The sequence below is a fragment of the Aspergillus karnatakaensis genome (genome assembly GCF_047715665.1).
Source record: "Aspergillus karnatakaensis strain CBS 102800 unplaced genomic scaffold BJY04scaffold_72, whole genome shotgun sequence".
NCBI classification, from domain to species: domain Eukaryota; kingdom Fungi; phylum Ascomycota; class Eurotiomycetes; order Eurotiales; family Aspergillaceae; genus Aspergillus; species Aspergillus karnatakaensis.
In genome coordinates, this window is record NW_027395784.1 from 90,745 (window position 1) to 116,861 (window position 26,117).

General features: G+C 50.5%; 7 protein-coding genes across 7 annotated transcripts; 3 read left to right on the top strand and 4 right to left on the bottom strand.

The window, feature by feature from the left end:
• Positions 1-40: 40 nt before the first annotated feature.
• On the bottom strand, positions 41-1,139 carry BJY04DRAFT_200551 (CTD kinase subunit gamma). The gene is made up of 2 exons (XM_073712949.1): positions 935-1,139; positions 41-866 (listed from the first exon to the last, which is right to left on the bottom strand). Exons 1-2 carry the CDS (start codon positions 1,091-1,093, stop codon positions 303-305), a joined length of 723 nt encoding a protein of 240 aa, XP_073565892.1. The 5' UTR covers positions 1,094-1,139; the 3' UTR covers positions 41-302.
• A 195-nt stretch (positions 1,140-1,334) lies between these two features.
• Positions 1,335-4,726, bottom strand: BJY04DRAFT_200560 (chloride channel protein). Its single transcript, XM_073712950.1, has 7 exons — positions 4,525-4,726; positions 3,937-4,472; positions 3,773-3,876; positions 3,568-3,720; positions 3,405-3,519; positions 3,263-3,354; positions 1,335-3,215 (listed from the first exon to the last, which is right to left on the bottom strand). The coding sequence occupies exons 1-7, from the start codon at positions 4,644-4,646 to the stop codon at positions 1,740-1,742; spliced, it is 2,598 nt and encodes an 865-aa protein (XP_073565893.1). The 5' UTR covers positions 4,647-4,726; the 3' UTR covers positions 1,335-1,739.
• Positions 4,727-4,924: 198 nt separating this feature from the next.
• BJY04DRAFT_223430 (AAA family ATPase midasin) lies at positions 4,925-19,760 on the top strand (the record flags this gene model as incomplete). The annotated part of the gene is made up of 2 exons (XM_073717691.1): positions 4,925-12,886; positions 12,948-19,760. 2 exons carry the CDS (start codon positions 4,925-4,927, stop codon positions 19,758-19,760), a joined length of 14,775 nt encoding a protein of 4,924 aa, XP_073565894.1.
• Positions 19,761-19,828: 68 nt separating this feature from the next.
• On the bottom strand, positions 19,829-21,290 carry BJY04DRAFT_200567 (PRCC domain-containing protein). The gene has a single exon (XM_073712951.1). It carries the CDS (start codon positions 21,222-21,224, stop codon positions 20,004-20,006), a length of 1,221 nt encoding a protein of 406 aa, XP_073565895.1. The 5' UTR covers positions 21,225-21,290; the 3' UTR covers positions 19,829-20,003.
• A 101-nt stretch (positions 21,291-21,391) lies between these two features.
• BJY04DRAFT_200568 (uncharacterized protein) lies at positions 21,392-23,026 on the top strand. The gene is made up of 2 exons (XM_073712952.1): positions 21,392-21,553; positions 21,632-23,026. Exon 2 carries the CDS (start codon positions 21,701-21,703, stop codon positions 22,832-22,834), a length of 1,134 nt encoding a protein of 377 aa, XP_073565896.1. The 5' UTR covers positions 21,392-21,553; positions 21,632-21,700; the 3' UTR covers positions 22,835-23,026.
• Positions 23,027-24,925, bottom strand: BJY04DRAFT_200570 (legume-like lectin family protein). Its single transcript, XM_073712953.1, has 6 exons — positions 24,472-24,925; positions 24,394-24,417; positions 24,257-24,327; positions 24,115-24,196; positions 23,789-24,049; positions 23,027-23,734 (listed from the first exon to the last, which is right to left on the bottom strand). The coding sequence occupies exons 1-6, from the start codon at positions 24,571-24,573 to the stop codon at positions 23,303-23,305; spliced, it is 972 nt and encodes a 323-aa protein (XP_073565897.1). The 5' UTR covers positions 24,574-24,925; the 3' UTR covers positions 23,027-23,302.
• Positions 24,926-25,083: 158 nt separating this feature from the next.
• On the top strand, positions 25,084-26,097 carry tim13 (protein translocase subunit TIM13). The gene is made up of 2 exons (XM_073708840.1): positions 25,084-25,308; positions 25,410-26,097. Exons 1-2 carry the CDS (start codon positions 25,174-25,176, stop codon positions 25,635-25,637), a joined length of 363 nt encoding a protein of 120 aa, XP_073565898.1. The 5' UTR covers positions 25,084-25,173; the 3' UTR covers positions 25,638-26,097.
• Positions 26,098-26,117: the final 20 nt, after the last annotated feature.

Consider the following 26,117-nt stretch of genomic DNA (forward strand, 5'->3'; position numbering starts at 1 on the left):
AGTCCCCTCTTTTCGGTGGGCATTTGAGATGATGACTTGCCTCGATATTGATTTTCCTTGCATTGAAAGCGTTCTCCGATAGATCGGTGCTTGCTATAACCTCTATGGGAATTTCTCGTGGTTGTTGCTTGATATTTCCAGAAGAAAACTTTCTAGTCATGTACTCTGCACATGCTATCACTACATAACTAGTATTGGTATCTCAAAGTTGAATCATTTCAAAAGCCAAACTCCGATGCCCAATTGTATCAAAAACGCCGACCATGCTAAGTACTCTTCACACAGAGCGCCAATGCACAGTTTCAAACAGCACTAACCATCTCATTCCGCTCCATCAACTCCTCCTGCGCAGCTGTAAAATCATCCTCGCCTATATCACTCGTCTCATCCCAGAACCTCCTGTGTTCCTCGGTATCATCCCCCCGAACAGTCCACATACTCTCCCGTAACCGCTTATTGCGCTCGCGATCCTCCTCGATTCGCTGCTCGATCTGTCTCTTGTCAACCCGTATCCCATTCGGCCGCTGACCCCGCGGCGTCCCCATTTTCGACTTCAACCCAGCATCTTCTTCCTCCTCAGCTTCCAAATCAAGGTGCGCAGGGTGCGTTTCTCGCTCCTTCAAGCCGGCATCGATCTCCGCTACCGTTTCCGCCGACAGGACCTCTTTAGCTTGGAGACCGTTCAAGACTCGACGGACGTGTTTCACATTTGCGGCGCCGGAGCCGTCTGCGGGCGCGACAGAGTCAACGACACGGAAAATATCTCGTTGGATCATGCGGACGTATGGGAGGTGGTCTTCTTTTGTGGCCATTTCGCAGAATTGTTCGACGAAGTAGAGGATGTTGGCTCTGTTGTTCATGTTGTTCTGGAGACAAGCCATAGATTAATTCAAGGCCCAACAGAACGATGTATGAAGTAATCCAGCAAGCTTACCCTTTCCAATTGCTCAAGGATACAAGAGTGTAAATCTTCATCCATGTCGCGGTATTTGAGCGCATAAAGCGCGGCCTTTTGCGATGAGGCGACGGATGCATTCAGGTGCTGCAACTGCGCGGTAAAGCGCATGCGCACTTCAAACGGGTCCGCCATCATGATGTCAGATATGACACTATTTACTTCGGGACTAATGTGCTGTAAGTTGTGACTTCGAGGAGCCCTATGGAAAATGACAGGAGGAGGCGGTCGCATATTGCCGGCATGAAAGCTGTGGGGCGGGCTGGGCCGTAGGAATCCTGGAGCCTACGGGCGGTGAATGGGCTGATCGGTCAACACTGAGCCCTAGTTAAGACATTGAATGATCACTTACTTACCTGATCAAGACTGAATGCTACATTGTTGATCTGTTAGCTTATGTACTAGGGTGTGTGCGCCAAGCTAAGTTGTAAGAGCAAATACTTCGTAAAGACCTCAAAGCATTTGGTAAAGTAAATGGTATATATCTCAGTTTAGTTCAGAGAAGTGCTGCCCGCCTCCCGAAGAGATATATCACACACGGAGCCCTCATGCTAGACTAGTCAAGTACGCATTGTAGTATTCATCCATCGTCTATGCATTAATAATATACCTTATATACGTGATAGGTACAGCTGTAAAAGGGCGACCACGCAGATTAAGAATATCCATTCAAAGCCGGTTAGCTACCCAAGAGGAAGATCTCTGAGGTGTTATTCAATATCCTGAATGGCCGTCAATGGCCCTTGTTCATCGACTATGGCGTTCTTTATGGGTTGGCCGCTTGTCAAAGAGATGGCCGCCGCTCGTCCAGAGGAGTGGCAACGTCGATACTATCATCGCCTCCAAGTAGGCCGACTTGTTCAGCCGTGACACCGTCACCTAGAGGGCCTTCGCTGGCCCACTCGCCCCGACGAGACGCAGGATCATTGATAACCGACCAAACATCCTTCTTGGTGAGAACCCCCTGGAGGATGCCCTTGTTTACAAACAACACGTAACGGAGACCAAGCCTCTGGAACATACGTAGCACAATCAGGAACGTCGTGTTGCTGTTGAGTGTAATAGGAGTCTGGTCCATCCAAGGACGCAGGTCGAGAGTATCTAGCGGGTCTGCGAATGGCTGATGCGCAAAGAAGGCTTGAGTGGTGTCAGTCAGCTCCCTTACGGATGAAGAGGTCGAATTTTTCAAGGCAAAAGCAAGTTCACTGCGCGAAATATATCCGAGAAGAACCGGATGTGAGGTGTCTGTGACGATTGGAAACCCTCGATATGAGGTTGTTTGAAGGAGGTTGCGCAGTGAGCCGACTGTATGTCCGACAGCAGTAAGCACTGTAATATCATCTACCCTTGTCATGACCGTGTGCGCCGGCACATCAGGGGGAGCCGCATCGTCGCGGTGATCGAGGAAAGGATATTCGTTTAGATGAATCCAAGACTCGTAGATGCCACGCTTGCCAAAAATATCCCCACACCATTTAGACAACATGACTGCAATCATGATGGGGATAACATAGGTTAGGGCACCTGTAAGTTCGAACATAATGACGACAATAGACACGGTCATTCTGGTGGCACCACCCAGTGCTGATGCTGCGCCAATGATTGCATACAGCCCTGGTGTCACGCATGGGACATCCGGTTCGCAGTTTCCAAAGAGGAAAAAGTCCGGGAAAGCATCTTGCCAGATCTTAAAGGCTGTGCCTAAAGCACGTCCATACAGAGCACCTATGGCAAACGAAGGTAAGATTATACCGGCAGGAATGTCGAGCCCAAAAGTCATGGTTGCAAGGAAGAATCCAAGAACAGCGGCAACCAGCAAAAGAGCTACCGTACCGGCCGACGCTGCGCCGGTCTTGCAGAGGCCAAAAGGGTCGGGAACTCCCGGGCTGCATTCCGCGAATAGGGAATGAACGAGCTCTGAGTTCTGGGCCCGCATAAAAAGATTTGGGTAGTTTATCAGGGCGCTGAGTAGGGCAACGATGACAACTTCAATCAGTGGGCGGGAGAAACTTCGGGTACGTCGCCACTTTGCTAATTTCATATTCAGTCGGATGAGAAAGGCCCCGTAAAGCCCGCCCACAATACCAAGAATAATGAAAGGGATCATCTCGAAGCGATGCCAGCCCCTAGTGTATTTGACTTCATAGAGAACAATGTTCCCTGTGCGAAATGGATTCAGCGCTTGTAGGGTAACAGCCGCTACCATGGCGCAAACGAAACTCTGCCACATGGCCTTGTCAGGAAAATAGTATGATAGTTGCTAGAAAGCAAGTTAGCTAAGACTCTTCCGAGAGGAGCGGAACCTGCCTCCAAACTGAATAGGACGCCACCAATCGGTGCTCCAAATGCAACAGAGATGCCGGCCGCAGCGGCCGCGGAAAGAACTTCTCGCTTTCTCGCTGTGAATATTAGTCCCCGCTGTAGATCAGAGAGAGCAGTGCATATGTACCTTCATTACCGTTGAGGCTATCGAAAGCCTTCATTATTACACTGGCACAGCAGCATGCAACATGAACAAGTGGACCTTCTTTTCCAAGCCACATACCAGATGCAACGGACAAACACTTTGACCAATTAGCCTTGATATAGCTATAAAGTAGATGGCAACATACCAGGCCTAATGATTTGATTGCAAGTGTCCAAGGACCCATGAAATGCCTGATAACAAAACCGCCCAGCACAGTCTTGATTTCAGGTATACCACTATGCCTTGCATATATAGCGTAGTTCCTAACCAATATACACGCACAAACAGCGAAAAAGACCTAAATTACATTAAACATATTAAGTCAAAGGGCAGTAAATGAAGGTACTAACCGAATAAAGTGTATAAAAGATATACTCAATCACGTATGCTCCGCTGGAAGAGTTAGTTCCGACAGCCTTTCCCCATGTTGTCCAATCCATGCAATCAGAGGGATCTAGTGAAAGTCGAATCAGTATCGCGACTCGAGCGTTATGAGAGTGCCTGGGTGGCTCACCTTCCTCGTGGCCCCAACAGCAGAAGCTGCGGTTTAGATAAAACTTTCCACCCCCCGGACCATTCTTGCAATAGCCAGCTTTGATATCCCCTAACCAATCGCTAACTATATCAATGGAAGCGGCGATGATTCCAACTGAGATCCCGGTAGCAATCAGTACTAGCCAGACATTACTGGCGTCGAAAAGCTTGCGGGCGTATCCGAGCATCCCCTGACCACTACTAGACATCAAGCGCTTCCTCTGCCGTTCTTTATTGTATTCAAATATCCAATCAATAGCGGTGAAGTCATCGTAGCCAACCCGTCGCCCTGGGCCTTCTATATACCAATCGAGTAAGCCGCCCTCTTTCTGCACGTTGTAGTTTCCATTCGCTCGCGAGCTTTCGCCTCCCGGCGAAGGATCATCCTCAGCTATTTGCTCATTTTGAAAAGGTGCGCGACCGAAACTCGAGTGTCTGGCGGAATCGCTCGAAAAGATATTGATATTGGACAAACTGAAACCGGACCGCTGCTTCTGCTTGCGCTTGAAGGAGATACTATGAACGACAGAGTCAGCATGATGATAGATATAAAGGAAACCTTACATACGGTTCACGGTTGTGCCCGACCTGCGAAAGACTGCTTCCCCGAAGACGTGGTAGTGGTAATTGATTATTGTTCCATGACCCGGTGGAGGGCTGTTGAGCCTCGTACTCCGATCCGGAATCCATTATCGGCGTAACAGATCATATGGATATGATAGCGAGCGTAAGATAGCAAACATGGCCGGTGTAGACAGCATGAAACTCCTATCTGTCGGATATCGTCTCCGTCAATGAACGATCGGAGCTATCGAGCGCTCCCCGTGCTTAGACAAGGGCGGTGAGGCTATCTGTGGGGACCTGCCGCAGTATCTCGGCAGAAAAAAGAGGGCGGAAAAAAAGTAGTTCGATACACATTTCTTCCTCTTCCACTCACCAGAAGAGTACCTTGGGTGGTTGGATGCAGGATGGGATCCAGTCCTGCCTACGAGGCGACTCTAAGCAAGTCCCAGCTTCTCGACAAGCTGCCGAGTGAGGTTGCGGCCCTCATTCGGACGGCTTCGGGGACTCAGTACCTGAATGCGCTTGCAGTCGGCGCATTGAAATCAGGCTTGACGGAGAAGTTTTTCTATATTTACGAACCAATATTTGTCGATCTCGCTGCACGCTGGGTTCTCGCTGAATCTGGCGTCGATCAGACTGGAGTTGTCTCCGCATTTGCACGAATCCTACCTTTTGCACCTCACCTACGATCTTTTGCAAGCCAATATGCCTTGTCTCGAGCTGGCCCTCTGTCGGCGTTGGTTGCATCCAATGGCTTGATTAATCCACAATTCGACGACACCACGATTCGCGCGTTACTTTTAGCCATTTTTCGCCTTCTGTCCTTCGACTTGGAGGCCTTTTCACCCGCTCTTGTTCCTTCGCAGTTCCAAGCCCTTTTCCAGCACAACGACCGAGTGATTCGATACTTAGCGATACGGTGTTTCTGCTTATATATGCGGGCGGCCGATGCTTCTATGGAGAGGATTATATGGTCACATTGCGGGGAAGATTTGATAGAGGGAGACTGGGAAGGGATCTCAATCGACTACCGCTGTCTTGGGCTATGGGAAGAGCATCGATGGGTTGCTTTAGTGAAGCAACTTCATGCGGCACGGGCTGCACGATCACACTCTGAAGGCCTACTAAAGGTGGAGCAGCTACGGGACTTTCTCACCGTTCGCACCGCAGAAGTCTGTGGAGTTTTGATTCCACGGCAGATTGATGCTACACTAATTCCATCCTCGATTGTGAAAACTCCCACAGCGGTAACCAATTTGCGACGGATAGCAAATTCCCTTGTCAGTTCTCAACCAATTTTACTAGTTGGGCTGCCCAGCTCAGGAAAGACATCTTTGATAAATGATGTCGCAGGCACGATGGGCCAGTCGGAATCAATGATCACGCTTCATCTGAACGAGCAGACTGATGCCAAAAGTCTTCTTGGGATGTACTCAACTTCTCCGGCAACAGGAAGCTTTTCTTGGCAACCCGGTGTCCTGACGAAGGCTGCAAGAGAGGGTCGGTGGATTCTGATTGAAGACCTGGATCGTGCTCCTTCTGAAGTCATTGGTCTCATCCTTCCAATTATTGAGAAGGGTGAGCTAACCATAGCCAGCCGCAGGGAGCGGATCAAGTGCGCCGAAGGCTTTAGAATCATTGCAACGATGAAGTCGTCATATAACATTGCAGGAGAAGAAGTTGCCCCTAGTACCGCCGTTCTTGGAAGCCGACTATGGAATAGAGTCCCGATAGCGCCTCTCTCGATAGACGAAGTGCGGGAAGTAATTTCGCAAAAATTCCCTTTGCTCGAGTCCAGAGTCCCCACAATTATGGATGTCTACCAAAGGCTTTGCGCTTCTTTCCATGGGAGCCTTGCAATAAAGAGCTCCCAAGGCCGTACGCCCGGCTTACGTGACCTTGTCAAACTGTGTCGTCGGATGCACAAGAGGCTTCGACGGCTTGGCGTGAAGACAGGTTATGAAGCAACGCCCGAAGCTATCGAAGATGATATTTTCCTCGATGTCGTGGACATCTTTCTCAAATACATACCCGACACGACACTATCGGAATCTCTAGCTTTGGTTGTCGCGGAGGCGCTCCAAATCTCGCCACAGCGCGCGCGGTTTTGCTTGCATGAGCGAACGCCAGCTCTCCTGGACCAAGGTAGTAGCCTTGTGCTTGGACGAGAGGCTTGCCGTAAAATCAAGATCCCGGCCGGATCAATATCGAAGCTGGCAGCCTCCTCGTCTCGCTTTGCCACGACGAGAGCTGCTCTGAAACTAATGGAGCAAGTTGCAGCTTCGGTTGAGATGGCAGAACCTGTTCTTCTTGTCGGAGAGACAGGTATCGGCAAGACAACTGTTATTCAACATCTCGCTACTTTGATGCGTCAGAAGCTCACAGTGGTCAATTTATCGCAGCAGAGTGAGAGTACCGATCTACTGGGTGGCTTCAAACCAGTCAACATTCGCACCATGGCCATTCCGATGTTTGACGAGTTCAACTCCTTGTTCGAACTGACTTTTTCTGCTAAAAAAAACCAAAAGTTCCTCTCTTCTATCGCTAAGAACGTCGCCAGCGGTAATTGGGTGCGTTTGGTCAACCACTGGCATGAAGCTGTTAAGCTTGCGAACGGCGTTTTCAAGTCAGGGAACTCCTCTCAATCCGGAGAAAGCGAACAGCCAGCAAAGAAAAGGAAGCTGGACTCCCCCAAATACCAGCTATTAAGACAGAGATGGGAGAGGTTTGCGGCGCAACTCAACGATTTCGAGGCACAAGTAGCTCAGGGAGATGCCAAATTCGCGTTTGCCTTTGTCCAGGGAAAGATAGTCCGTGCACTGCGTAACGGCGAGTGGGTGCTGCTGGACGAGGTTAATCTAGCATCACCCGATACACTCGAGAATATTGCCAGTCTCCTCCACCATGGCAGTGAGGGCTCACCGTCCGTCTTGCTGTCTGAAGCGGGCGATGTGGAGCGGGTGTTTGGCCATCCAGATTTTCGGATTTTCGGTGCCATGAACCCGGCGACAGATGCTGGCAAGAAGGACCTCCCTCCCGGGCTCCGCTCAAGATTTACTGAACTATATGTACAATCGCCCGATAACGATCTGGATGATCTTCTGTCGTTGATCAAGAAGTACTTTGGAGATTTGACATTGAGTGACTCTAGAGTTGCACCGGACCTTGCCCAGCTTTACATGGAGGCTAAAAGGCTCAGTAACGAGAACAAGCTCACAGACGGAGCGGGGCAGCGGCCACACTTCAGCATACGCACTCTCGTTCGAGCACTCATCTATGCTGCTGATCATGCTCAAATTTACGGACTACGTCGCGCAATTTACGAGGGGTTTTCTATGAGCTTTCTGACCGTTCTGAGTCAGGAATCGGAACGATTACTGATACCAATGCTTGAGAAGTACATTTTCAGCAATGTCAAGAACATCAAAGCTCTACTCGGTCAAACGCCTAGACCTCCAACTGACGGCCTCGACCACGTGCAGTTCAAACAGTACTGGATGCGAAAGGGACATTTGATGCCTGAAGAGCAGCCCCATTATATCGTAACCCCATTCATCGAGAAGAACCTGAAAAATCTCGTGAGAGCGAGCTCTACTCGACGATTCCCGATATTGCTCCAGGGCCCAACCTCCGTCGGAAAGACTAGCATGATTGAGTATCTTGCTAAGGTCTCAGGAAACAAATTTGTCCGCATTAATAACCATGAACACACCGATCTTCAAGAGTACCTTGGATCCTACGTTTCTGATGATGACGGAACTCTGCGTTACCAAGAGGGTATACTTGTGGAGGCTTTAAGAAACGGATACTGGATTGTTCTCGACGAACTGAACTTGGCGCCATCAGATGTTTTGGAAGCCCTCAATCGACTCCTTGATGATAATCGCGAATTATTCATACCTGAAACGCAGGAAGTCGTCCACCCGCACCCCAACTTCATGTTGTTTGCCACGCAGAATCCCGCAGGCCTCTATGGAGGTCGGAAAGTACTTTCCCGCGCGTTTCGCAATCGCTTCCTTGAACTGCACTTTGACGATATCCCCGAGAGCGAACTGGAGTATATTCTCAAAGAAAGATCACAGATCGCCCCATCATTTTGCACTAGGATAGTGTCCGTCTACAGAAAGCTCTCTTTGTTACGCCAAGCCAACCGACTGTTCGAGCAGAAGAACAGTTTTGCTACTCTACGTGATCTCTTCCGATGGGCACTTCGAGAAGCGGATGATAGAGAGCAGCTGGCTGTAAATGGCTTCATGCTTCTTGCAGAAAGAGTTAGAAACCCCCAGGAGAGGGCGGCGGTAAAAGGTGTGATCGAGGAGGTTATGAAGGTCCAAATCGATGAAGATGTTCTTTACAGTACAGCAGCAATGGACAAGCGTGCGCCAAACCTAAGGCAACTTACCCCAGGGATTGTCTGGACGAGGGCGATGAGAAGGCTTTTCATGCTAGTCTCCACAGCCCTCGACAACAATGAGCCTATCTTACTTGTGGGTGAAACAGGGTGTGGAAAGACTCAGCTCTGCCAGGCAGTTTCTGATGCTTACCGGAAACATTTGCACATAATAAATGCGCATGTCAACCTGGAAACTGGTGATCTCATTGGAGCTCAGCGGCCTGTCAGGAACCGGTCAGCTATTGAAGAAACCCTGCTTGCTGATCTCCGAAGACTTCTGCACGAAGTTGATGCTCAGTCCAAGTCACTTGAAGAACTGAAACAGATTTTTGGTGCACTGACTGCGGAGCAGCGGCAATTGTGCGATTCAGAGTTGCTTGGGAAGATTGAAAGAAACGCTGCTCGTCTCAATGCGCTGTTTGAATGGACTGATGGTAGTCTAATAACTGCCATGAAGACAGGACAGTTTTTCCTTCTGGATGAAATATCCCTTGCGGATGACTCCGTGTTGGAACGTCTTAATAGTGTTCTGGAACCTCACCGGTCTATACTCCTGGCAGAGAAAGGGCCGGTTGACTCCATGGTGGTCGCTGACAGTGGCTTCCAATTCCTTTCCACCATGAACCCTGGCGGAGACTATGGAAAGCGTGAACTTTCTGCTGCTCTACGAAATCGAATGACAGAGATATGGGCCCCTCAACTCTCCGAGGATGAGGACATCCTCCCTATTCTTCAAATGAAAATAACAGCACAATCGGAGCAGATTCCCCGAGCAATGCTTCAGTTTGCGAAATGGTTCAAACGAACTTTCCAGGGGTCTTCAACTAACTCTCTTTCTATTCGAGATCTCCTGGCGTGGGTTGACTTCTTCAACAAATGCCAGGCCTCTGATCCCTTGTTTGCTGTCGTGCAAGGTGCCGCAATGGTGTTTATAGACACATTGGGTGCAAATCCTGCTGCGATGCTTGCGACTACATTACATAATCTCGAAGTAAATCGGCAACTGTGCTTAGACAAACTTCAAGAGCTATTTGAGGTCGATGCTGCTAGTATTTATTGGCAAAAGTCCGCTGTCGATTTCGATGTTCAAGAAAGGGCATTGCGAGTTGGGCCGTTCAACCTCACGATCAGTGGCAATGCTCAACCTGACCCCGATTTTATCATGGACGCTCCTACAACAATCGCAAATTCAGTACGAATTGCCCGCGGTCTTCAATTGACTAAGCCTATTCTACTCGAAGGTAGCCCTGGTGTGGGTAAAACTACGTTGGTGACTGCTCTTGCCCGAGCCCTCGGAAAACCACTCACGCGGATAAACTTGTCAGATCAAACAGATCTCACAGACCTGTTCGGGTCCGATGTGCCTGTAGAAGGCGGTGATGTAGGACAATTTGCATGGCGAGATGCACCGTTCTTGCAAGCGATGCAGCGCGGTGACTGGGTTCTTCTTGACGAGATGAACCTTGCTTCGCAGTCTGTTCTTGAGGGTCTCAATGCGTGTTTGGATCATCGCCAGATGGTCTATATCGCCGAGCTTGACCAGACCTTCAAACGCCATCCTAATTTCGTACTCTTCGCGGCACAAAACCCGCATCATCAAGGCGGCGGGAGAAAGGGCCTGCCTGCTTCTTTCGTCAATCGTTTTACGGTCGTGTATGCGGACAGCTTCACAGACACAGATCTCAAACGTATATGCGCTAAGCTGTTCCCTGGCAGTCCGATCTCGCAGACCGAGCTGCTTGTGGACTTTGTTTCCTCGCTGAATGTTGCTATCACCCAAGAGAGAAAATTAGGTGTTCTAGGTGGTCCTTGGGAGGTAAACTTACGTGACATACAGAGGTGGCTCCAGTTAGCAGATCGCGGGAGTCTGCAAATCGACACGAAGAATTTCCTCGATATCATCATATCTCAACGCTTTAGGTGCGAGGAAGATCGAGAGCGAGTAGCCCATCTTTATGAACGTGTGTTTGACGAAACCTCGATGGCTGCCAAAAGCTACTATCATAACATGACTTCAAATTGTATGCAAGTTGGCCTTGGTATAATGCGAAGAGACTCCTTGCTCCAAGAAACGCCAAACCCGCATCTCAAGATACTCCCTAGAGACTTGTCTATCCTTGAGTCCCTTATGCTTTGCATCGAACAATCGTGGCCTAGTATTCTAGTGGGCGCATCGGGTTGCGGTAAAACTACACTGATCAGAAAGCTTGCTGCTATTAATGGAGCCAATCTGATTGAATTGGCGCTAAGTGCCGATACTGATACAATGGATCTAGTAGGAGGGTTTGAGCAGATCGATCATAACAGGGAAACGTCATCACTCCTACAGGATATCCTGTTGTATGTTCGACGCCATCTACTCTCTTGTTATCCGTCCGATGGCTCCCAAGAAGAAGCCTCAGTCTTCATCGAGCTCTTTGAACGACTTCAAAGCCCCGACACGTCATTGGAGCTGGTATGCACGTTCTTGGAGAAAGCTCAACAACTATATCCCAAAGCTGCACTGGAACAGTTACTCGATAGATCACGAACGCTCTCCCGGATTTCCAAAGAGGCGAACAGCTTTAAGGTCGGCTTTGAGTGGACAGAAGGTGTCCTGACACAGGCCGTCCAGAGGGGCGATTGGGTTGTCCTTGATAATGCAAATCTTTGCAACCCTTCCGTTCTCGATAGGCTCAACTCGTTGACTGAACCGAACGGAGCCCTTATCCTCAATGAGCAGCGCACCGAGGATGGAAGCGCTCGGATTATAAAGCCCCATTCAAACTTCAGGCTTTTCTTCACAATGGACTCTCGGAACGGAGAGCTCTCCCGCGCCATGCGGAATCGATGTATAGAGATTTGTATTCTGCCTCAGGAAAATGAAACCTTGGGCAGCTCCTCAACACCTGCCTACACCAGCGAATCGTCTCTTTACCGCCTGCGTTCCCTTTGGTCTCGTGGCAGCCCTATGCCTTCAGAGGTCGGGACTGAGCTCTCCTTTGAGGTACGCGTTGATCATTTGTCAATATCAGATCTGGCCTATCTACAGCGATCGCAACACCTTCTCTCCCCCTACTTGTCCGAAATCCAGGCCGATCAATTCTCGAGACTTCTCGACCGCTATGTATCCGTGGTACACGATAATCAGTCCAGTCAGCCCTTTAACGATATCAGGACATCTGTCGAGCTTGGAGGTGTCGCCTTCGCCATCCAGGGCCACCTGCAACCTCTTCATCCCTTAGTCAACGAGCCCTTGGCACTAGTTCTGGAGCATGATATACCGCTCAACACGCTTACTTTACTAGCACAAATGCAAGACTCTAAGCTTGACCTACATACCATCAAACAGGCGATTTTACTTGCAGACGAGTCGGGCAAGCTGTTGAAGCCGAGTCAGATGAGCCGATTGCAAAGATCTCTGGCTTCGAAGCGCATCCCTGCTTTGATGAAAGACTCCACACAACCAGTCGGCCGATTCATTTCTGAGTGTGCGCAGCTTGTGTACGATTTCATCCAAAGTTTAGATGATGTGTCCCTTCGCCACAACGACCCTAGACCTCCTCTTCGCGCAATAATCAGCTTTTGTGCGGATATCTTGAAGATTACGGCAGCTCAAGAAGTGGATGATGGTGAATTTTTGATATACCTCCAGATTGGCAAAGGATTATTTGCATCGATACTTGATATCGGGGATGTATTTGTGCCATTGGCCCGCGCCTTATCCCAAGCACTCGAACGATTCCATGAAAATTGGGCTTTGACTACCGGACTTGGTATGCAAAAGCTTTGGGAAACATGGAGACCAGCGACAGCTTCCACCCAGACTCAGTTGATGTCCATGTTGGACTTGGAAAGGGTCGCATCCGAGTTCATGCAAATTGCGACCAGGACAAGCCTTGATCTGGCCCAGCTCAGTCAAGTTCGAAACTCTCTGGTTGAGACTCAAAAGTCTTTCCTATTAGGCGACACTGATGAAGGGGGCCTTGTTCAGGTAAGCCTAGATCCTCATTTACAACGGCAACCATTGTTCTTGTCATGTTAACATCGACCAGTCACTCAGACAAACAGTATCGAACCTGGCGAGCGTGGTGCAAGATTCTGAGTTGGCTCCAAATCCCTACTTCTCAAACGAATTCGAAATCCTATGCCAATACCACGATCTTGCTGCACTCAATGGAAATCCCGCAAGCTCTAACAATATCATTCAATCAGTCCTTGCCTTATTGGCTGGCCGTCCTGCGCAGCCCTTGAATGAGTCAAACTTGCACAGTCGGGTCCCGAACATCCTCCATCGACTTTCTCTCTTCTCAGGGTTCCAGCGGTCTACGGGCACTGGAACTGCTGCCAGTGGCACTGTCTCTTTGTCCCTGCTCCGCAAGTTAGCCTTGGTTGACCGTGTCAGCCTCGGTCAAATGGACGCTTTGGAGACCGAGAAGCAGACACTCTCTAAATCTATCGCTCTAACTAGCCAAGAAATCGCCTTGGATCAACTTAAACTTTTGAGGCAAGCCCTTTCAGAGCTTACTGCAGAGCTTGTCGATGCCCACAAAGAATTCTTTAATCCGCAGTCATTTGAGCAGCTGGTTACCTTACTGCGTCTGGCTGGGAAGCAAGGCTTACCGCCCATTTTGCTTTCCCTGAACGTTCGCTTGGCACAAAACCTGCCCAACGATCATCACTTCCGAGCCATTGCAAACAAGGCACTACCGAAACTTGTTACAGCTCTATTATCAAGATCCACTGGCGAAGACGCTGTGAAGGATACTGCCAGTGCTTTAGTGCAACTAGCTGTGATCCTCCTGTGGCTCTTCGTTCCTGACAAGCCATTCGACCCTTCCCTGAGTCTAGTTGTCCAAAGAAAACGATATGACTACCGTGTCTCTGAACTCACTACGAAGGCCGATGCTATCTCACTGTTCGAAGAGGCCTTCTCTGGACAACCCACCAATATCAGAAAGGAAATTGTGCAACAAGATCTGCGCAATCTTGGTGCAGCCCCCCCACCATCATCTGTTAGTCGTCCACCAACTTCAGAAATCAGTATACTTCATGGTGAATTCTCAAGCATCATAAAGTCCGTTCTTCAGCGAAACCCAGAGAAACTGATCACTGCGACTGACAAGGGTGCTGAAAATGTACGGATGAGGAAGCTACTACGTGACAATATCCAGCAGCTGAGCAGGCGCTTAAGCACGAACTATAGGTCGTACGACGATATCACGACTCTTGTTGTCCGTTTCTTGCAGATACTCGACCTTGGTCTGTCTCTTGGCTCCTCTAACAATGAAGCATTGAGCGAGACGAACTTCCTACGGAGGGTATGCCAAACTACGCCGTTCCTTGGATCAGGTGGCCCGGCTACTCCGCAAGAAGATGTCTCTGTGGCTTACGACTCAAAACACGCTATAGATTTAAGGTTCCATGAACTGTCATGCTTTAGAGTAGCTGAGACCATGGAGCCGGGATTTACAAACACCAAAAAGGGTCGAGAGACTCTCGGCCGCATCATGGAGCAATTTTATTTGCTTTGGAAGGCAAAGCTCAAGGAAGATCAAGAGGAACACACTCGCAAGACTGAAATGTATCATTTCAAAGGTTCTTGGGAAGACGAGGAGGAAGTTGACGCAAAGGAGCTATACCAGCTCTTCCCGACGTATGAGGACGAGGACGACCAGGGCATCAGCCTTTCGGATGCAGCTGATCCTAAGGCTATATCTGTTCGGCTATCTAACCTCCATGCCAAACTTTTCGAGTCTGCGGACAGCGAAAAGGTACTTTCAGACTACGTCAAACAATCTGCCATGCTGCTGGGCGTAACTTGGTCAGAGAGCAGCGGCTCTCCTTCAGCCCAAGTGCTCCCTAAGGACCAGCTTTCTGCGATCTTCCTGCTCCTAGAAGATGACTTGAACAAGAGAACTACCACGTCCGCCAAGAACTATAACTTCTACACAGATCAGAACCTAACTGAAGCTAAGAAGCTCCTGTCTCTGACCCAGTCAATTCAGGCTCGATTTGTCCAGATACACAATGCTTGGCCCGACCATGCGGTACCAATTGACGTGATCTCGTTCTGCAAAGAGATCTACCAATTCAAACATACAGAGCCTGTTGCTAAGTTCATAACAAAGGTTGAAAAGCTTCACTCTCTCGTCCACGAATGGCAACTTGTAGCCAGCCGAGAATACTCTGCAGCCAGTTACTATGACGAACTCACAAATCTGATCATCTCCTGGCGCCGACTAGAGCTGTCAACATGGGCCAAGCTTTTGGATCTTGAGAAGGACAAGTGCGACCAGGACGTGAATTCATGGTGGTTCATCGCGTTTGAAGCACTTATTCGAGCGCCAATCCAGATTGCGGAATCTGGAGAAACCAACCTCAGCGAGCATGTGGAAGGTGTTATCGCCACACTGGAACAATTCACACACTCGACCACTTTGGGGCAATATACAGAGCGTCTTCGACTCGTCAAGGACTTTCAGTCGCTCCTATCCCTTTATGTCCAAGATTATCCTTCCCTTAAACAGCTTGTGTCTGCGATTGACAACTTCCTTCACCATTACGCTCAATTCGAGCCCGCAGTACATAAGTTGCTTAACGACAAGCGAGCCGCTCTCGAAAAAGACATCAAAGAGCAGATTCAGCTTGCTAGCTGGAAGGATACCAATATCGTTGCTCTTCGCGAGAGTGCTAAGCGCTCGCATGTGAAACTATTCAAGCTGGTCCGCAAATATCGCGCGGCCTTGGGTCTCCCAGTCGAACAGATCTTGAGTCAAGACATGCCCGAGAAGAACGAAGAGGGGGCATACACTAGCCCTGAGCTAAATTCCGGTTCTCGAATTATACCGCAAGCCCTCGCCATATGCGAGAAGGGCACGGTGTGGACCTCTCGGCCTCCTCGATTCACAAACCCCGAGGGAACAGTCAAAAGTATGCTGCATATGTACACTTCAATATCCAGCGAGTTTGATGTTGGGGATGACCTGAGTGGCTTCGTCCGATTCTTCTTGGAGAGTATCAAAGAATACAGAACCCAGACACCAAAGGTTCTTACTGAGGAGAACAAACCTGATGTTCAGCATCTCAAGGGACAAAAGCGCCGATTCTATGCCGACACCCTGCGGCAACTACTGGAGATGGGTGTCAAGCGGAACGCTAGCACCAACTTGATTGAATCGCAGGCAACAGTTGCTCAAGTACTTGCTTCCAGCCCGTCTCTGCCAGCCCATTCCGCAGTGTCGCAGCTGGCTGGAAACTGCGACGCCTACTTCCACCGGCTGCTCGACCTGCTTCCTCGTGCTCGCCAAGCCTCCCGTACTTACTCTGAGGAACTCAGTAACGTGGAAGTATCAAGAAGTTTAGGGTCTATGGAGCATCTTCTGTTCATGATCAAGAAACAAAGAACTGCCGTTGCTCCGGCTTTGGCAGACTTGGGATCGCTTCAGTCAACTCTCTCCAAGATCTCCAACCTCTGGAAGTCTGGTGCCGCGTCTATTGTGCGGTCCGATCCTCAGGGATTGAGTGGGAAACAAGAAGTAATGACTGCAGTTGCATGGCTGGCGCCAACATTGGGCTTAGCTTCGACTATTGTGCAACTGCATTCTAAATTCTCCGAAATCTCGGCAGTAGAAATCTTCAATGGTCTACAGGTCTGGGAAGACACGTTCTCTCGCTTGAAACAAACCATAAAACACCTTCCTGAGCTACCGACTGGTATCACCTCTAAGCTTCATCAGCATACCTTGAACGAAGCGGTATCCTTCCTCAATCAACTGAAGGCTGATATCACAAGCTGGTCTAAACAACGTCCAGACCTGACTTTTGTGCTAGACCAAGTCCTCTTATGGACGAATATCAATGTGGAAGCACCTGGTTTCGGAAAGAGCGTTGAAGCATTGACTGTTGAAGACTTTGACACTGCCCTTACGGCTGCTGCTGATAAGATTCTCGTCAGTTTGCAGAAGCTGAAGGAAGTACCAGGCCTAATTACGTCTACCGGTTACCTATCTCGCAGTGATGAGTTCTTCACCAGGGCTCTAAAGTCTGCGCATCTGGCTGATGTTACCAAAGCCCTCGATGCTATTCTGGATTCGCTATATAGTATCAAGGAGCAGTCTGACCTGGGTATCTCCTTCGCCGTCGCGTTACTCGCGAGTTTGCTCCCAATCATGAACAAGTACTTCGATATTAGCCAAGATATTGTTGGCCGCTTCTTAAAAGTACACCGAGAGACCTGCAAGATGTCTTACATTCTCACCAAGTCGTTTATCCAAATTTCATCCGAAGGCTTCTGCACCCCGCATGAAGAGTCAAATGAAGAAGGCCAGACCGGGAAAATGGAAAGCGGAACCGGTCTTGGTGAGGGCGAAGGAGCTGAAGATATCAGTAAAGATGTGGGTGACGACGAGGACTTGTCAGAGCTAGCGCAGCAGGAGCAACAAGAAGGTTCCAAGGATGATATCGACAAGTCTAAGGATGCAGTCAATATGGACCAGGAAGACATGCAGGGTGAGGAGGGCGAGCATGAAGAAGACGAAGACGAGGAGAAAAATGAGAGTGGGGACGAGGAAGAAGATGGCGATATTGATGAGGAAGTAGGCAGTGTCAATGACCTGGACGCATCGGCCGTTGATGAGAAGATGTGGGATGGCGGTCATGACGAACAACAGAAGGAGACGGAGAATGAAGAAGGCAAAGGAGCTCAAGAGCCGGATCAGCAAACGGCTGCGCCCGAGCAGAAAGACAAGGAAAAGGGCGACGAAGGTGAAGAGGGTAAAAATGAAGAAGGGGAGGAAGAGGAGGGGGAAGATGAGGAGGAGGAAGCGCCTGATGACGAAGGCGAGGCCATCGGGCGTGAAGATATGGATGTCACCGACCCTCAAGCTCAGGAACAGGAGACACTGGATCTTCCAGAAGAAATGCAGCTTGATGGTGATGATAAGGGCATGGATGACGAAGAAGGCCTCGATGACGATGATGATGGGCTCGATGATTTACCAGACGCGCCTGCTCCTGATGATCAACAAATGAACGAAATGCAGGAAGATGAGACCGAAGAACAGGGTCCTGCTGATCAGCCCGGTGATGAGCAAGAAATGGACGAGGGGGAGGAAGGCCCTGAAGAAGAGAATACCACGGCAGCCGAGGGCGAAGAGGAGACGCAAGAGCAGGGTGAGGAGCCTGAAGAAGCGCAGCAAGACGACCTCCTTACCCAAAGGGAAGAGAACGAGGCTGCTGGCGAAGAAGTTGCTCCTAGTGAAGCCGTCAATGGCGGGCTAGGAGCTGAGCAGGACCAGAACCAGGAGAAGGGCGCATCCGGCAACGCCCAGCAACAAGATGGTGCTACTGATCCATCCGTTGAGCCAAATCAGCAGAAAGGTGCTGTTAAAGATGGTGAGGAAAATGAAACGCATCGCGATGCAGGTGGTGCAGACGATGTCAAACCGCAGGACCCTCAACTGCAGGCATTCAAGAAATTAGGAGACGTCCTTGAGCAGTGGCACCGCAGGCAAAAAGAAATCCTGGAAGCTTCGAAGCAGGAGGAAGGCGAATCAGACGAGCCCCTGCCCCAAGATACCGAAATGGGCGACGCAGACTTTGAGCACCTGGCAGACCAAGACGATGTCGCTGATACGCAAGCGCTCGGACAAGCCAGCGAAGACCAAGCCAAAGCTCTAGATCAAAATAAGGGCGTGGAGTCCGACGTCAAGCCAACTGACCAGGAAATGCTCCCTGACGCCTCTGATGAACCTCACGCGCAGCTCGAGAACGAACTCGAGGATGCAATGCAACTAGACCACGTCGGCGCGCCTACTGACAATGAGTCTGCCGGGGCATTCATTCCCGGAGGTTCTAGTGCTCAACAAAACCCGAACGACCCTCAAGCTCAGCAGGCCGCAACTGAAGAGCTTGATGAAGTCGACGCCCACCTAGCCGCCATTCACCTCTCCTCCACCCTTCCCCCTCTAACCCCTCGCGACGAGGCCCAACGCCTGTGGTCCAAGTACGAGTCTGCAACGAATAACCTCTCCTTGTCTCTAACCGAACAGCTCCGCCTAATTCTCGCCCCAACACTGGCAACCAAACTCCGCGGCGACTTCCGCACAGGAAAACGTCTCAACATCAAACGCATCATCCCCTACATCGCCTCCCAATACAAGCGCGACAAGATCTGGATGCGCCGCTCCGTCCCCTCAAAGCGCAACTACCAGATCATGCTCGCTGTCGACGACAGCAAGTCCATGCTCGAGAGCGGCAGCGGCCAACTCGCCTTTGAAACTCTCGCTCTCGTTGCAAAGAGTCTGAGCATGCTCGAAGTAGGCGACCTCTGCGTCCTCGGTTTCGGCGACGAAGACCACGTCCGCGTAGCCCACGACTTCGGCAAGCCGTTCTCATCCGAGGCAGGCGTGCAAGTCTTCCAGCACTTCAGCTACCAGCAAACTGGCACGAATGTGCGCAAGCTCATCGCCGACTCAATCGCTCTCTTCCGCGAAGCGCGCTTCAAGCAGTCACCTGCCGGCGGCGGTGCAGATCTCTGGCAACTCGAGCTGATCATCTCAGACGGTATTTGCGAGGACCACGAGACAATCAAGCGTCTGGTGCGCCAAGCGCAGGAAGAGCGGATTATGATCGTGTTCATCATCGTGGATGCGCTCAAGGGCAACTCAATCCTGGATCTTACCCAGGCAAGCTTTGAGCCGGATATGGACAGTGGCACGGGCGAAATGAAGTTGAAAATGAAGAGGTATCTCGAGGGATTCCCGTTCCCCTACTATCTTGTTGTGAGGGATGTTAGAGAGTTACCGGCTGTTTTGGCTACGGCGTTGAAGCAGTGGTTTGCGGAGGTGGTGGATGTTTCTTCTTAGATTGGATTAATTTATGCAGAGATGGGATGCATTGTGGCGTTTGGGCATATAAAAGCATGTTGTTTCTTTTAATCTTGTAAATAGATGGTTTGTTGTGTATAGATGAGATAGAAAAGTCCTTTTCTACTTCCAAATTCGCTTCATCGAGAAAAACTCCTAAGCTCCAATTTCCTAGATGCAATCTCTATACAGTTTTATAACAGTGGTATCGACCAACAAGTGGCAATAGAAGGGGAGACGACCCTACCAGCCATATCTCGACCCAGCCTCCTTCTTGTTCCGCTTTCCAGTCGCAAAACTCTCCTCCAAAGCTTCCTTTTGCGTGCTCGCCGCATTGACCAGCTGTTGCAGCGTGTGCTTGCCTGGGGCGATAGCGCGAACCGGATTATGCTGCGCTGCCGCAAGCTCCTTGTGCGCCATCTCTTGGTTAGAAGCGTACTCGGCATCCGTATTAAAGTGCAGAATTCGACTATTAGCCGAGTCGGCGTTACGTCCGAACAACTGACGTCGCTGGGAGCGGGAGAGGTTTAGATCGTCGGCAATGTGATCGAGCGTCTGGGTTGAGGGTGCAGTTTGCGAAGGTACAACGGGAGCAGACTCGGCCTCAGGAATTGGGCCTGCTGCTGGCGCACTCTCATTTGTGGTGTATACTAGCGGTTCATATGCCGATGCATGTGCTGATGTCGAAACACCTGGGCTCGCTGTCTCTTCCGAAGAGAGGGAGAAAAGGCTGACTTTCGGTTTCGGTGGAGGGAGAGCCGGCGCAGCGGCAGCTTTTGGCGCTGGATTTGTAGATACGGACGTCTCTCCCGCCGTCTTGGTCTCTGCCATCGGCGGCGGAATAATCGTCGCTATAGTTTTCTTCTTCTTCTGCCCTGTCCGGGCAACAGACAACGGCTTAAACATCATCGGGTTACCCTTCAGCACAACCTCCTCGGGCTTCTTCTTCTCGACATCCTTATTACCGCCCGAGCCATCTCCAGCCTCCTCCCCCCTTAAACTCCCTGCCTTTGGAATCGTCTCGTCGTCATCCCCAGCACCCAACCTCTCAAACGCCCAATCCTTCCTCATCTCCTCATCAGCCTCCCGATCAAACCCCCTCTCTGCACCCGTCTTTAAACTAAAGACTTTCCTCGCAGCACCAAAGCCGGCTTTTTTCTTCTCCTCCGCTGCAGCATTCGCTTGTTTCGGCGCAGGCAGGAAAGAGTTGAAGCCCGAGAATGCGCCGCCGCCACCGACGCGGGGTTTCTTGCGCGCCGGGCCATCGTCATTATCTGTGGAAGAGGGATCGAGCTTGAGGTCTGGGAGGGCGACGCGGATTTTGCGCGGGTTGGCTTTGTCGACGATGGTTGGGACTGCGGGCGTTGGCTTTGTTGTCGAGGATGGGGCTGGGGCGGGTGTGGATGTGGAGGTTTCGTGCTCTGAGTCTGAGGCTTCGGAGTCGGAGTAGGCGACTAGAGTCATCTTGGTGAGGTATGTGATGTGTGGGGTGTTGTTGAGTTGGGGGTGATGGCGAGATGCGACGGAAATTGAGGTTAAGGCGGAGTTTCGCAGCAGGATGTATCGCGCTGTATTTGTTCGCTCTTATCTTATCTGATCATCTATCTCTCACATGTGATGTCATTTTTGAGGGGCTATTTTCTTGTAGCTAATACATTATTATATGCACCGGGCTGGAGATACTATAAACTTAACTTTCTTAGAGCATGTCGCAGTTTTCCGACAGTAGATCAACCAAGTGAGGGCACCCTTTGAAGTGGTTTTGCGCGAACCCTCGAAAAGTGGAATTACTAGTGCGTATCGAGAAACAACGTCTCTCCCTTTCTTTATTTCCTTTTCTTCGACATCAACATTAATCACTTTCACAATAGGTTATCATGCTTTCATTTCATCCCCGCACCTCCAAACCTCTCCCAAATACGTGATAGCCAGCAGCAGAGATGGAAATAACAGACAACCAAGCACCGCTCTCCCCACCCGATCATTCCATTGACCCTGAGCTCGGTGCAAACCCTCCCTCGGCCTCCAAAGACAGAGACGAATACACATCGCACACCGACAAGAGCCGAAAGAAATTCCGCTTCAAATCCTCCAAGTCAAGATCTTCGCGATCTTCCCGTCATGACTCTCACCGCGAGTCCCACCGCGACAGCCACAGCCACAGCCACCGGCATAGTCGCAGTCACCGGCACAACGACCATAACTCCCACCGCCGCAAACACCATAAGACCAGAGCCCGGACCCCATCCCCAAACACGGTGCCTTCATACCCCGGTGGTCGCCTATCACCTAATACCGCCTTCCGCGAATCCCTCTTCGACGCACTAGGAGACGACGAAGGCGCAGCATTCTGGGAGGGCGTCTACGGACAGCCGATACACTCCTTTGCGGCCCCACCAGGGCAAAATGGTAGCGGGGCAGGCGAAAACCATGAGCGGAGTGAGCTCGACCAACTCAACGAAGAAGACTACGCAGCCTACGTACGCAGCGAGATGTGGAAGCGCACGCGAGAAGGCATGCTCGAAGAGCAAGAGCGGCTGAGAGCCGAAAAGCGGGCGAAAGCGGCCGCGGAAAAGGCCGCTGATGCACAGGAGGAGAGGAGAAGGTTCGAAAGGGCGATGGAGGATAGTCTTCGGCGGGGTCGGGAGAGGAAGAAAGCCAAGGAGGCTTGGAGGGGCGCTTGGGAGAGTTATTTGCGGTCTTGGGAGGACGTGGAGAAGGCGCGGAAAGAGGGGGCTGGATCTGGACCTGAATCTGGATCCGCGACTGGGGAGGGGACGACAGTCCGGGGTTTACTCTTTTGGCCTGTGAACTCCGGGAGGAGGAGAGATGTGTCGAGGGAGAATGTGGAGGAGTTTATGCGACGGGCGCCACCGCAGGGTTCTGGATCTGGACTTGGGGCTGAAGAGTCCGAGGATCTTCTTCTATCTACGCTCAAGGCGGAGCGTGTTCGGTGGCATCCGGACAAAATTCAGCATCGGTATGGCGCGTTAGGTATTGACGAGTCGGTTATGCGCAGCGTCACGGAGGTTTTCCAGATCATTGATCATATGTGGAATGAGTTGAAAAAGTAACGACACGGTTTTGAACGCATTCAGGCAAACATTGTTATCATAATGCCCTTCGCATTAGCATTGGTTTGGGCGTCAATATACAACTGGAATGCCAGCCAGAAGGCGGGGAATGACGCTGTAATGTTTGAGTTATTTTGATACCCAGGTGCATAGATAGATAGATATAGGTATACGAGCGTCATTTCTTGGGGACCGAGACCATGATGAAACTTTTTCAACTTTGTTTCAAAGTAGAACTAAAAGCAGATCCGAAAGTACGCGTACATCATGGCTATGCAAAGTAAGGATATAGATCGAGAAAGGCGAAAATCAAAGGTCAGATAGATATAGAGAACAGATCAAGATCTTTTTTTTTGTTTGGTTTAATTCCTCCCATTCTCTTCACAATCAATTGCCCCCACCTGAGGTATCAATCCGTAACAGCCACTTAGTTCATTTCAGTTCATTTTCCTCCAGTCATGTCCCAACCTAAAACCGTGAATACCGAGTGCGAGACCTGTATGCAGTCCACCCAACATATCCACCGCCAACGGCTGCAAAGAAGAAAAAGATCTTGAAGATGAACCAAGACCAGCTACCGCCCTGCTGCTTGCGGGCCTTGTTAGGACGAGGTCGGTCAGCGCTGCGCGGCGGTCCGTTCTTAGGAGTTCCGGAGACGCTGTAGAGGTTCTGGGCCTTCACGGAGATGATGTCGTGGTTGTCGCTGAGCTCGCCCGTCTCAGCGGAGAAGCCGAGATATGCGACGGAGGGGATGGCAATGTTTGTTTCCGGTGCGGTCAGGGTGAAGCAGTTGGTCCAGGTACCTTCGGATTTGTAGTGGAGGTCGAGAGTGAGGGATTTGTCTTGGAAGTAGGTCAGGCGAGCCTTTGTCGGGACGGAGGAGGTGCGGAGGCCGCGGGCCTGTGCAGCTGTTAGTTACGCTTCAAGGTCGCTGAACTTCAAGAGACAACGTACAGAGCAACCGGCCAACTCATTGGCTTTGCCGTCGTGGGCTTGGTCGTAGCTAGTCTTGCCATCGCCCATCATGGCCATGACGTAGGGGAAAGACGTTCCGGGGCGGTTGTTCTTATATGTGTCGAAGAAGATACCTAGACCTTCGAAATTGTCCGTTGAGCCGAATACAGGGCCTTGTGTAGCACGCTGTTTGGTGAGCCACATAGCGAAACCATCGCCGTGTAGGTTACCCTCGCCTTGGACGGAGAACTCGAATTCGATCTGTAGGCTCACCACGGTCAGTCTCAGCGGATATAGTAATGGCGAGTAAAGGTTTAAGATCTAACCTCCCAGTTGGTTGCGGTCAGAGGAACGCGCGAGAAGATCCATCCTTGCTGTGATGGTCGATCCGCTGTAAGACGGATGTACCTGCGGTGCTCTTAGCTAGGGCGCTCTAATTATGAAACTGAAAGAGGGAAGTGCACATACTTGTCAGCGCGAATCACCGTATCACCACCAAAATCGAACCAGCGGCTTTGGAAGTCTGAATCCAAGTACGGCTATGCGACTGTTAGTGGCAGGTCGATGTATGGCGGGACGGTCGGTCACGAGGCAGGTATACGCACGGCAGAGAGACTGTGAGTGCGAAGCTATTCCACGAATTAGCCACAGATAAAAGTACTAGACGCAAATAAGAGCCTTACAGGAATACTCTTCACATTTTCATCTCCCTCATAAGCATTGATCGCAGGCACGGCCGACAAGCCAGCGAGGCACAAGAGGGTCGAGAGCCGCGGCAGCAGCATTGTTTCAGAAGCTAGGGTCGGAGGTGTATAACGATCGTAGACTGTATAACGGAGTGTAACGATAGAACGCGAATGGTATGGTCGCAAATGTGCTCAATGTCGCCGGGACATTCAACGGCACACTAGTATAGGGTTGGTACTTGGTAGTGCTGTATACCTCCACCTGGCACCAAGGGATCAACAGCGGAGTAGATTGAGTGAGGTAACCGGTTTCGAGAAGTGGATATAAAGACAAAGGAAGGAATTACCGCGTGAGGTACAGAAAAAAAGACAGAGCACAAGGAAAAAGAGCCTCTCAAGAGCGGAGCGGAAGAATGGAGGAGAGAAGTCAAGGACGAACTGGACAGATCGCTGTCCGAGACAATGCAACAGCAACTAAGCTTCGAGTTCACCGAGACAGGCCTTAGAACTTAGGTGTCCACAACGATCGCTGTGGCGCAGCCGAGGCCACGCTAACTAGCCCGGGCATCAGCCACAGCTGTCCTCGGAGTCTGTCGAAAAGATCCTGTCCGCATCATCTCCGGCCATCAAGCTTCAATTTTACACAATCGACGATTATATCTCATATTTTCTCCCGCCTATTTCAATAAATATATCACAATGGGTCTCTTCGGTTCATCTACTCCCGCCGCCACCGCCTCGACCTCCTCCCCGGAGCAGCAGGAAATCAAGACCGCCATCATTAAGCAGCTCCAACAAGAAGCCGCCATGAACAATGCCCGGCAACTCATCGGAGTATGTTTTAACCTTTCATCCTCCTGAGAACTCGGCGGTTCCTCTGCCACATCTCCGGTCCGAAAACCCATACAAGAACCTCATACTAACTCCGCTTATAGAAAGTCAACGAGCACTGCTTCGATCACTGCGTTCCCGCCCCCGGCGCCACAATGACCCCCGGCGAGTCAAGCTGCTTGTCTAGCTGCATGGAGAAGTATATTTCGCTATGGAACGTTTCCAGCAAGGCTTATCTTGCACGCGCTGCTTCAGAAAGGAAGAACGCTGGGATAGATACGGTCGCCATGAACTCGCTGGCTACCGGCGGCTCGGGCGGATCTAGTCTGTAAGGGGGTAAAAGTGACTAGGGAAGATGGGAGGTATGAAGATGTATAACATGTACGATACGGATGGGATGGAGTGGGCGGATGGCACTGTATAATCATGGGTTGGGTAGGGTCGGAGTGAGTGGAAGGTGTATTGCAGTCCAAATATGCATCGCTTGGCTGTTCTTTCATCTAAAACTTGTATACGGTGTACTATGTAAGTCAAACGGTAAAACCAAGGCCAAAAACCAATCTACTTTTTATGCAAAGCGATATATACCAAGTTTATCTACATAGATTATACAGATCCTTAGACAGCAAGAGACCATGATACCAAAATAGCTTCCACGCTATCTTGCAGACAATATCCAAAAACGATGAAGATGTTGAGCCATCTAGCTCAACAAACTGTCAATCATGGACGCAGATCCTCTTCAAAAAACCAACACCGGAGCACTCACACCAGTCCAGCCCTCGCCCGGAAAAGCAGAACCTAACAGCAAA

Excerpts from the sequence above, each read along its gene's own strand:
- BJY04DRAFT_200570 (XM_073712953.1), bottom strand. The coding sequence starts at position 24,573 with ATGCTGCTGCCGCGGCTCTCGACCCTCTTGTGCCTCGCTGGCTTGTCG. Across the intron at positions 24,050-24,114 it reads TGACCGCAACCAACTGGGAG|ATCGAATTCGAGTTCTCCGT; the intron begins GTTAGATCTTAA and ends GTGAGCCTACAG. Across the intron at positions 23,735-23,788 it reads ATGAGTTGGCCGGTTGCTCT|GCCCGCGGCCTCCGCACCTC; the intron begins GTACGTTGTCTC and ends ACAGCTGCACAG.
- BJY04DRAFT_200567 (XM_073712951.1), bottom strand. The coding sequence starts at position 21,224 with ATGACTCTAGTCGCCTACTCCGACTCCGAAGCCTCAGACTCAGAGCAC.
- BJY04DRAFT_200551 (XM_073712949.1), bottom strand. The coding sequence starts at position 1,093 with ATGATGGCGGACCCGTTTGAAGTGCGCATGCGCTTTACCGCGCAGTTG. Across the intron at positions 867-934 it reads TCCTTGAGCAATTGGAAAGG|AACAACATGAACAACAGAGC; the intron begins GTAAGCTTGCTG and ends GCTTGTCTCCAG.
- BJY04DRAFT_200560 (XM_073712950.1), bottom strand. The coding sequence starts at position 4,646 with ATGGATTCCGGATCGGAGTACGAGGCTCAACAGCCCTCCACCGGGTCA. Across the intron at positions 3,877-3,936 it reads CTGTTGGGGCCACGAGGAAG|ATCCCTCTGATTGCATGGAT; the intron begins GTGAGCCACCCA and ends GACTTTCACTAG. Across the intron at positions 3,216-3,262 it reads GCGTCCTATTCAGTTTGGAG|CAACTATCATACTATTTTCC; the intron begins GCAGGTTCCGCT and ends CTTGCTTTCTAG.
- BJY04DRAFT_200568 (XM_073712952.1), top strand. The coding sequence starts at position 21,701 with ATGGAAATAACAGACAACCAAGCACCGCTCTCCCCACCCGATCATTCC.
- tim13 (XM_073708840.1), top strand. The coding sequence starts at position 25,174 with ATGGGTCTCTTCGGTTCATCTACTCCCGCCGCCACCGCCTCGACCTCC. Across the intron at positions 25,309-25,409 it reads ATGCCCGGCAACTCATCGGA|AAAGTCAACGAGCACTGCTT; the intron begins GTATGTTTTAAC and ends CTCCGCTTATAG.